The sequence below is a fragment of the Lytechinus pictus genome, unplaced genomic scaffold (genome assembly GCF_037042905.1).
Source record: "Lytechinus pictus isolate F3 Inbred unplaced genomic scaffold, Lp3.0 scaffold_25, whole genome shotgun sequence".
NCBI classification, from domain to species: Eukaryota; Metazoa; Echinodermata; class Echinoidea; order Temnopleuroida; family Toxopneustidae; genus Lytechinus; species Lytechinus pictus.
Genome location: NW_026974145.1, coordinates 210638 through 221788, shown reverse-complemented (window position 1 = coordinate 221788; position 11151 = coordinate 210638). Strand labels below are relative to the sequence as shown.

The window sequence follows — 11151 nt, the reverse complement described above, 5'->3', positions numbered from 1 at the left end:
CTTTCTGGAAAAAAATTAGTAATGCAAAAATCAGTTTTAAAAAATCTAATCCATAAAATAAAACTTAGTAAGATTACTTTGTCTAAAGCTTTAAGACATATTTTAATTTTGTATTAAATGTTATCAACAAAAAAATTAGCACAAAGAATCAACATGCAATGTCTTTTTTAATTTGTCATTAAAAAAAAGCAAAAGATGATGAATCTCTTGTGAGGTAGGTACCAAAGCTTGTGTTATGGACTATCAAAGCAGGCAAACTGAACCGTCTCCAGCAGTTTAATTCCCCCCCCTACCGGAGAAATGATCGGGCACAACAAAAACCCAGTAATACCTGTAAAACCAACATGTCAATGGTGCATACCTTGACAAGCAAGTTCTTACAATGTCTTGGTTTATTTGATGATCAGGATCGAGTACACCTTCAATTTTTGACATGCTATTTTCCATGCAAATCTTTTTTTCATTCAGTAATCATGTCATTCATCACGAAACATAAACCAATAATAAGCAGCATAATTGCTTCACACAAAGTGGCCACATGCCACAGTGATGAAGTCTAAACATTTTTCTTCTTGTAATGCATGCCAGTATGCAGTAGGGAGAATAATGTCACGAGCTGGGCATGCCGGAAGATGGCTTTAACTGTAACCATGTATTACCAAGCACACAAGTAGGCATGGGGGACCAAATAGATACTCCTTATCTAAACAATGGATACAAATCCATAGGAACAAAGTGTTTACTTCAAAAGAAGCCATTTTATAAAATATACACATACATTCATATATACATATATAAAGGCAACGCTAGACGTCTTCACCACACATTGAACAAACAAACAAACAAAACCCCAAAACAAAAATAGCACAAGTGAAACGATTTACAACTTATAAGGAATATATATAGATATAGATATATAGATATAATTATATATAGATATTTTGTCATCAAAAAATACATGTTGAATAAGAAAGAAGGCAAAAGTGCCAGTCACAAATTTACTCATTGAAAAAAATCATACAACTTCTTGAAAAATATGAAGTATCAATCAAAATGGCTCTTAATTTGTACATGCATATTTACAGTAATAATCAATTCCTTTATTTTTTTCTAAAACCTCCTTGGGAGATATGCGGGCGTAGAACCAGCTAACCCACTTATCTCCTTTCGTAAAATCATACGCATCGCAGGCCTAAAGCATTGATATGTTTTTAAAAAAAAGAAATTCAAAATAGTACTTCTGTTCATACTATAGAATTCAATGAATAGAAACAATTACAGAAAAACAACAAATTTTCAATAAGCAAATAATCATTTCCAAAAAGCTTTGTCTCCACCTCCATGAAGGAAAAAAATAAACTTTGACTCTTACAGCAAAAGTACTACACCTTAGTAAAAGTCTACTGTACTTTCATTTGATACAAACAAAATAAAATCAAACTCATTTTATGCATAAATGCAAATGACAGTTAGTCAACCATTGAATAATTTTTAGTACTTCCATAAAATGATTATTTCAAGAAATCAAAACAAAAATGTTATCTTGGTCAAAGGAAAAAAAAAACTAGACATAGTTTCACTCCTTTCCTTGTCTACTAACTTTTGGTAGAAGCAAAGGAATAAAAGAAATATCCCTCCAGAGTATTGTTCTGAAATCAGTTTCTGCAAAGATTTATAATTCACAACTACATTTTCAAACAATCTACTTAAGTTACAGTTGTAAATGGCTGTATGGATATTTTTTTTTGGAGGGGGGTGAATTCAAATGAAAGTATATGAAAAGGGAATGTCCTACATAGGGATGTGGAAGTTGCATAAAATAAAAAGATTTGAATTGTTCTGGTCCAGGTAGTTTAAAGACTTTCTAAGGTGGATGCAAATACAATTTCCTGCTGTGTAAGTGAGCCCTTATAATATCTTATATATTCCGTGAAAATAACACCAGCATATACGTTTAATGTATGATAAATAAATAGCATTGATTCCTATATGGCACTCATGATTTACATGGTGGACACTTTGGACAAGATTAACTTTTGATTAAAATCGTGTAAAAAAGAATATAGAGTCATTTACAGGTAAAAGAATTTAATTAACCACTAACATTCCCAGTGTTGATCACAAAGAAGCAAAATATTCCTTTAAATGCAGCTTAAACTTCAAACAATTTGATTATTTAACTATTCTACAAATATCTATTTTTTTCTTTCCATCTTCTCAAAGGGGGATCTATAAGTGACCTATGAATCACAGGCTAGATAACACAAAACATTAGACGTGAAAGACGACTACATCGCACAAGTTCACAAAGACAATACTCTAAATTAGACATCCAAAGGGTCCCTAGACAGAAATTTGTACAACCATGATCAATACTATTTGTGGATTACAGCGAGCACGATTTGCAGCATGATCATATTTTCCAGCAGCATTCATTAGAACAAACTATAATAATCAATCACATGTAACCCCCATCATGATACACCGTCGTTGATTTCTGAGTATTTAAGTAGAAGTAGTTCATTAGAAGTTAGCCAGTCTAGTTAGACAGATGCCATTATGTGCTGACCTTTGAGCAAGAGTAAAATTCCGCATTTTATACCGAATACTGCCAACTTTTAAAAAAATATAAAAGAAAGCTGTCAAACAAACTGAATATGTGCCCTGCCCTCCCCCCCAAAAAAAATCTTCAGTATGTCATAAAAATATATATCTTGGTTCAACCCTATCAGCTGCAAATTTTCTAATGCTCTCTTTATAAAAAGCATCTTTATCAGGCACAAAATTACTTAAATACAAAAAAAAAAAAAAAAATCTACATATCAAACATGGACATTGCTTTACATCATACACTGTTACAATCTTCTGAACGACCATTAATTATAATTACCAGATAGTAATATAGAGACCAAGTGCAGACAAGAAATACAATTTCATAAACTCTACTCTAGGAACATTTAGATGTACATTTGTACACAAATTGTGATGAATTAAGGACATGTGAAAGCTCCTACAACATGATTGTACAATGAAAAGAAAAGAACGAATTAAGAATTAGAATAATATATTTATAGTGCAAGCACTGGACCATACTGGCATTGCACAGAACACAAATTTGCTTCAAACATTAATAATGATCATTGCACCTTGTCTGATTAGATGAAGTAGATCACTGGGATAATACATCTATAAAAGAAACATCTACTCTCTACACTCATCATAAAAAGGACACAACTACATTCACTTGGAGTATCTAATGCTTAAAATAATAATAAAAAAATACATCCTTGGCACACATCACATACTTATTTTGGTTCAAGCATTAAGCTTGTTCTTATCATATACATATGCTTCCATAATGAGCCTGGAATCAGCCAACCTCACTCAATGTAAAAATAAGCAGCATAGACCCATTCCTGATCTCTAACCTTCTTCGCACCAATCAATACAAACCTCAGCAAAATGTTTTGCTTTCATCTTGGTGTTTACACCAAATTGTAGAAAGGTACATGTAACCTTTTCTGTGCAGGCATACAAAACAACAAATCACCTTGATAAAGCAACCTTTGGTAAGACGGCATGATGCCCTTCATCCATTGGAAAGCTGGGATGTCAACTGAGGACTACTAGAGCCATCATCTAAAGACGCTCCAACACCCGATGAAGATGATGACGAAGCATTACCTACATGGGTGTGCTGAAGGGAATGCTTACGACGCCTGTGCTCTTCGAGCTCAGAGGCCGTCTTGAATCTCCGTTTCTTGCACAACTCGCACTTGTACGCTTTCCAGCCTGTCAGTGAAAAATAATCAAAGCTGCCATCTGGATTGTAACTGCTCTTAATGCGCTCCTCTTCGTCGCGGTCTAACTTGCGCTTTCTCTCTGGAATCTCTCGGTATATATTGAAGGTGGACTTTCTGCTGCGTTTCTTGTCCATGTCCTTGGAGCTCTGTTCTTCCAGCGATGTGTTATTACCAGAGGACTGGTCACTCCAGGCTACAGCTGCTCTTTCTGTGGAATAGAGTCCAGACGTGCCACTGATGGCACGGTGAACCTGACGGGTAATGTCTTCGACCTGCACAAGCTCTTGACTGGACTCACTGCTGCCACCATGTTCCAACATCGGAGGCCTCCTCCTCTCAAAACTCCGCATTTCTCCACTTCCATGCTGGGACAAAGACCTTTCCAAACTGGAATACATTAAATGGTCTGGCTTGAGTCCAAGTCTATGAGATGTGCTGGATGAAATGCTTGGGGAAGCAGATTTGTCATCAGCATTTTGTCTCATCAGCATATGGTGGTGGTGGTGGTGCATTCCTCTATGATAATGTGGCCAAGCTCCTTGATAACCCATCATGGGTACTCTACCAGCCTCATTATACTGAGTATGGCCTGTCCAATTTGGAGTGACTCCATCTGCAGAGTGCTGACTACTCAAGGCAGCTGGACTTCTTTTCCGTCTGGGTCCAACATTGCCTGGCTGCCTCAGGCAATTGTAAAGAAATGAGTCCTCTGACATCTGCGTTGGCAGAACACCTTTAGCATGATCAGAGCTTGGCCCTGACGGAACAGAAGGCTCACTTTGAACACTAGCCTGTGATGAATATGTAGGTAAACTGCGCCACATTTTCCTTGGATCATTGTCAACTGCAAAAGGCTGATGAACAAGACCAGAATACCTTGGCCAGTAAGCCATACGAGGGGAGTTCTGGTCATGTGCCTGGTAATTCGTAGGTACGTGAGGTTGCTCCTTTTCACGGTTAGCATCTGCCTGCTGGTTCACTTGGAAGTCTGGGTTTAGTCCATTAAGTGGAAGCCTGGCATCCCCCTCTGTCAAGCTGTAGCTACGTTGCCTATGGCTGCGGGGGGCCGGTTGACCACTAGAAGTCTCATCAATGCTTCCAGTCTTTCTGAAAATAATACTCTCTGAACCTCTCCGCTGTACCCCCTCGGGTCTCTTTTCCGCTACTGCTCGGCTAACAAGATCGCGTAACATATTCTTAGAACCTGACTCATTTCCCTGTCTCTCTTCCGATCCAGGACTACTCTCTTCTGAATTTTTCCCTTCAGGGGATTGGTCAAGCTGTTCTGTTGGTTTTACGACAGGTTCAGAACTTTGGCGAGGCAGTGTACTAGGAATTGTTGGTGTGGTTCGATCTGTCAAGCTCATTGAACGAGGCAAATTTGAGCCACCGGAAGGCAGTGAAGTATCACTTGGAGGATTCGGCAAGTCCTCCGTTTCAATATCCTCAATCGTATCTTGTCGCCTGAGAAGGCCACGCAGGACAGACTCTGGTCGGCGCCCAGGGCCACCACTTCTCCCACCTGATATTGAAGATCTCCTGCTGCCTGGACTTGAAGCAGAATGTTTTTCCTGCTGGCAGGCATCAGGGTTACCATGAGGCTCAGCTGATTGAGACTTTTGAGACCGATTCTCACTACTGTTTTTTCCTTCCACATCTATATCAATTGACTCTCCAGAGTAAGAGGCCTGTAGCAGGCGTCTCCTTTTAGGGCACATGATCCTTACAGGACTGACTGGCTCTGTCTTGATGTAACTTTCCTTTGTGCTTTCACTCAATTTCGGAGTCTCCATTCCAGGTCGTTCTGGTGATTCTTCAGAGGCTTGTCTTGAGGTGTGTTCCACACTTTTGTCTTGATGTAAAATTGGTGTTTGGATTGGTTCTGTACTTGCAGACAGGTCTTGGTCTGTGGTGGATGGATTGCAGGAACTACCCCTGGAGAGGACTTGTTCTTGCCTGCTTTCACTTGCAGAAGGTGTACCCCTCAAGAACTCTCCTTCCGTAGGAACACTCAGAGATGAAGCACTGTTACCACGTTCCTGCAACAGAGTAAAAAATAATAAAATATTGCAATTCTCTGATTTTTCATTTTTCATCTATAATTTTTCTTCAATAAATATTGGCTTACAATGTACAATATGGCAGTCAGTACCCGCAGGCACCTTCTACCACTCGAAATTTCCAACTAGCACTCTATGCAAAATCACATCCATCCGCCCTGCACTAATTTGCCCATTGACACACACAAAAAATATATGAAAAATATATTTTCAACATGTAAGCCCTGTAAACTGACAAATTTTCATCCCTATAAGGAAATGGGATGATTTTTTCACAAATAAATAGTCAGTGCCTCAGTGGGGACAATCCTATCAAGTTCAACTAAAAATATACAATCACCTCCCTAAAGCCTATTGTTTCATTTAACAAGCATTCATATTTAAATTTAAAATAGGAAGCAACAAGGGGTTTAAACATCATTCCCTGTTTACGATCTAATGATAACCAGGAATGAATTAACGCAAAATGTAGAGAATAATAGACGGAAGAAAATATCATAGCACATGAACACCACATAAACAATTTTTTTTGCCTGAATCCTCAAAAAGGGTTTAAACTATAGATTATATGCAAATTTTGGGCATCACTTCACAAAATTCAGCACATACACTGAGAGAGGTCAAATAATAAATGTGTGCTTATAGAAGAAGGGTTCTAAATTCAAGCTTGTTGCTTAGATTTATTTGAATTAATTTAACTACAGCTTTGGGCTACTTAATTTATATGAACAGAACTAACAAAGCATTAAGTGCATATTCAGTGCACTTTGTCAAATGAGCTAAATCTATTATTGTTTTTTGCAGTGCAAGCGTGGAATTAAGTGGAATTATCCACAAAAGTTGCATAGTCCATGCTTAACCCCCCTGAATCAAATCTCTTCCAATAATTTTGGGCTAAATGTATTACATGCAGGTGTAGCTCAAGGTACAAAACTTGGGCCTATTCTCTTTCTAATAATGATTCATGATGCATGTATAAAATCTCAAGTTCCATATTTTAAATATGTTGATGATCTCACACTAGTTGAAAGTCGCGTACAATTACAACCATCCAAACTACCAAACACGCTTGCTGAATTTAACCGATGGTCTGTTAGCAATAACATGACACTTAATCCATCTAAATGTCAGTGCATGCATATACATAACTTTCTCTAAAAATATTGTTGATCAAAGTCGTATTTTCATTGGAAATGAATGCTTGAGAACAGTGCAAGAAGCTAAAATATTAGGTATAATTGTTCAGTCTAACTTAAAATGGGATAGTAATATTTCAGACCTATTACGTCGTAGTAATAAAAAACTCTATATGCTTTGTTGTCTCAAAACGTATAAATTACCACTTTGCGATTTAATAACTGTATATAAGGGTTACATTAGGCCAATTTTGGATTTTGGAGTACCAGTTTTTAATGGAAACCTAACACAAGACCAAATTTCCTGTTTAGAACGTATACAGTCAAGAGCATGCAGAATTATGCTAGGTGAAGAATACACTAATTATACCAATGCTTTGGAAGTGTGTTCTTTACAATCTTTATCTGAAAGACGAAAACAATTGTGTATGAACTTTGCTGTATCCCTTGCCAACAGTCCACTTTGTAACCATTGGCTACCTCTCAACAACGATGTTGATTACTCATTGAGAAGACCTAAATATCGTCAGTTTCATTGTAAAACCAAACGTTTTCTAAACAGTCCATTACCTTCCTTTATAAATTTACTAAACGGTAATTTGAAATAAGCTTGTATTGTTCCTTGGTCAGGATCTGAATGTTGGTTGCTGGGCGTTGGGGAGACCCATGGTCACCGGTCCCACGTGGTACGTTCACGGGAGCCTCGCCCTCCTACTTTTCGCTCTTGTGACAGAGAGCGCGGGGTGGGAGGATTGGGCGGGTTTGGTGCACGCGCAGTATGGGACGGGTGGCCGTGGGGTTCCGCCAAGAAACGGCTGCCGGCGTTCAGATCTTGACTAGTTATTTTGTTACCCGGTTGATATACACACAAACCTCAGCTGTGCAAGTCGTGTTATGCTATATACATCCCGCCTGATACCAATTTATTATTATTATTATTAGTTCATAAGCTTGTGATGAAAATTTTTACAATTTTACCATTTTTAGAACTTTTTAAACTCAAACATAATTGAATAGGTTTACAGGTGTTTTTGTAATGCTTTTAATGCATGTATTTCACATTGTAACAACTAAAAGGAAACGATGTTTGGATTTTTATACAAGTATTTCACTAATTTTCATCAAAATTTCTGTATGTGGTGGAAGACATTTATATCATTTTACAAACTACGTCATCCTTTATATTTTAAGTAAATGTTTTCAGGTTTGAGCAGGACGGATTCTTGGGACGAGCGATCACTCACCCCCCCCCCCCCCGCATACCTTTTTTTTAATTTTTTTAAATCCGTATGCTTAATGAGTGCAAGGTGCGAGGGGTGACTGCTGGGTGGGCGAGTTCAGTTGTTTGACTTAGTGTCTTTATGGTTGTTGAATGAATGAGGAGCGTGGTATGAATGTGAGTGTGTTTTGTTTTGAAAGTGATCGTTTGTCGGCCCTATTAATGCATAGCTCCGGTGAAGTTAGCTGACCCTAAAAAGTTCCACCTGAGCGATGGATTTGAATAAACAATTCCATTGCTCAGGTTGAATGGTGTTGTGGTGGGATTAGCAATCCTTGGCTGGAGCTGTGCATTGGACTTGACTTCTCGCTCGTCCCCAGACACCCTCCTGTCTTTCGTTTTGTTCCTGCTTAAAACTAAGTTTTTATTAAGATGTTTATCAATAAGCATCCTTCCACCACCACCACCTTTCAGCGTTTGTATTTTTTTTTTACTTCATCTTTTCCTTTTAGTATACATAATATATTAAGTTGCATTATATTTTCGTCATCATTTCGAGTTTGATGTTTTTAAATCTGTACACTCTGTGTATATATACCTGTAAATTGTACACAATTCAGCCTTTTGGCTGCAAAGTGCAATAATTTTAATAAAACCTTTTCAATTTCAATTTCATGTATATGCCTACCATTTGGCCATCATCTGGCAGATTTGCCAGGTTCCCTGTACTGGATGTGACTCTTCCGTTATTCGGCTCACTCTCCGGCTGTTCTTCTGTGCTCTGTCTTGAAAGCTGTTCATCGTCCTCTGAAGATCTTCCAATGCCTGCGTGCCAGGTCGGTGGGGAGTTGACAAAGGGTCCAGACTCTCCAAAGCAGACTGCAATGCTGCGCGTTCCATGGGCGGAGTCGAGGTGGCTGTTCAGCTGGGCACGGTCCTCAAAGACAAAGAGGCACTGTTTGCAGAGGAAGCATCGGCGTGGGAAGTGGACCTCTGACATGTGACTGGCTATCACATGTTCAAGGGGACTGCAGAAGGAGCAGATACGGCACTTGAAGACCTGAAGCAAAGAATATCACAACATATACATTAATTCCAATAATGAATGATTAATAGTACAGTTTGTAGCTGGCAATGTATTCATTCGCATTCTCATTACTGGTAGCACGGTAAGTACTTAGAAATGTGTCACTTGCTAAAAGTTGTTAAATCACTCATTGTGAGTATCAAAGTTCAATAATGGAATTTTTCTTGACATGCTTTTGTTAAACTTGAATACTTGAATATTTCTTTTTTATTTTGCTATATACTTTACTTAAACTATTTCAAGCATTGACATGGCTGAAATCCTAGATAAACATCATTTCTTTGTAAAACATGACATACTGCACATGTACATAATTACATATTCAAAATATTCTTTTTTTTTATACTAATTTTTTTGGGGGGTTAAGGCCATTTTTCCATCACACACATTTCTGTATCACAGAACAAATGGAGAAGAAAACCATATCCCAAGCCAATGAGAGGGGCATTGAGGCAAATTAAAAAGGGCATCTAATTAAATGACCTTGGTGATGATGGATTATCTAATCCCTATTCAGTAAATTTGAAAAGTGATCTCCCATCATTACCTGGATGACATCAAAGTAATTTCTGAAGTGCTGTAGCTGGGAGTCAATGACCCTGACCTCCGCGTAGGGGTCAGCGGCCGGACTCCCTCCTTCCCTGGGTTCCGTCATCCTGGGAGTTTCTAAGCTTGGACTTCTCAACCGTCTGGCATGGTTGGGAGGGGATGTATCAACGCTGGAGTTCACAAAGATCTCTTTCCTACAAAGAAATGGATATAAAGACGAATAAAAAATGTGCAGAACTTCTTATGGTGAAATTGTTCTCAAGAATATATATAGTGGTACATCAGCTTCACGAAATGTACAAATCTACTAGGGAGTCAGTATGAAAATAGAAAAACAAATTCAATTTTGTCCTCATTTGACATTACGAATGCAATTTTTTTTTCATTTGTCATTACAATAGGATATTTACCCACTATCCACTGCAGCCTACACTGTACATGTATACTGTAAATACATCAATGACGTGACCATAAACAAATGAAAACATGCCCACTTTAGAGTGCTTGTATGATCAAAGAATCAGTCTACACAAGGGTCTAGGGAAGCGAATAAAGAAAATACCTTGGCATCACAATATGTAGATGTTGTTAAAACCATAATCAAATTTTGTTCTCATTAGTCATTAAATCAGAAAATACCTTGGTCAATCAACAACAATCAGGTACTACATTGACTGAAAGAATGTTACCACATTAGAGCTTAATAAAAATAGGGATAAATTGTACATTTTGGGGCATGCACCTACAGTGTCCATTATCGAGAGGCTTGTGGGTCAACCACTTTCTTCCTGAAACGTGTACAAGATAGCATGGACCATGAGCAAGAAATGAAAATTCAACAAATTCAAAGTTAAACAATGAATGAAAAGTACAGGGAAGAAAAAGAATTAATAAGTAGAACCATATTTAGTGAGGTCTAGAAATGAAAACTGGAATGCTTGTATGTCATCACTTTGAAAGAGAAACATGGTGATTAATGCAAATGTTGAGTACACGTTCGTCGACCAATCTCTTAGGATTAAAGCATACAACAAGCACACATTCATAGAACCACACAAACAGTAATTGAGACTTTTGAGATACTATATCTCAGATTCTATGAGCGATAGGCACATAGAAATAACTGCCAAACTTACTTTATCTTGAGCAACTAGATAGAACACCGTTCTAACTACCTTCCTAAAACTAGTTTACTGGAAACTAGTTTTTAGTGGAAACTAGCTTTAACGTGTAGTTGGAACGGTCGAAGTGATCTTGGAAGTGATCTTCCAAATCGGTTCAGAAAACCACCTCACGA

At 37.9% G+C, this 11151-nt stretch overlaps 1 protein-coding gene across 1 annotated transcript; it reads right to left on the bottom strand.

The window, feature by feature from the left end:
• Nucleotides 1-1039: 1039 nt before the first annotated feature.
• Nucleotides 1040-10043, bottom strand: LOC135158007 (uncharacterized). Its single transcript, XM_064115231.1, has 3 exons — nt 9853-10043; nt 8907-9278; nt 1040-5842 (listed from the first exon to the last, which is right to left on the bottom strand). The coding sequence occupies exons 1-3, from the start codon at nt 9958-9960 to the stop codon at nt 3590-3592; spliced, it is 2733 nt and encodes a 910-aa protein (XP_063971301.1). The 5' UTR covers nt 9961-10043; the 3' UTR covers nt 1040-3589.
• Nucleotides 10044-11151: the final 1108 nt, after the last annotated feature.

Coding starts and splice junctions, on each gene's coding strand:
- LOC135158007 (XM_064115231.1), bottom strand. CDS start 9,960: ATGACGGAACCCAGGGAAGGAGGGAGTCCGGCCGCTGACCCCTACGCG. Junction 9,279..9,852: donor ATTACTTTGATGTCATCCAG/GTAATGATGGGA, acceptor TCTTTGCTTCAG/GTCTTCAAGTGCCGTATCTG. Junction 5,843..8,906: donor TGCCAGATGATGGCCAAATG/GTAGGCATATAC, acceptor ACTCTGTTGCAG/GAACGTGGTAACAGTGCTTC.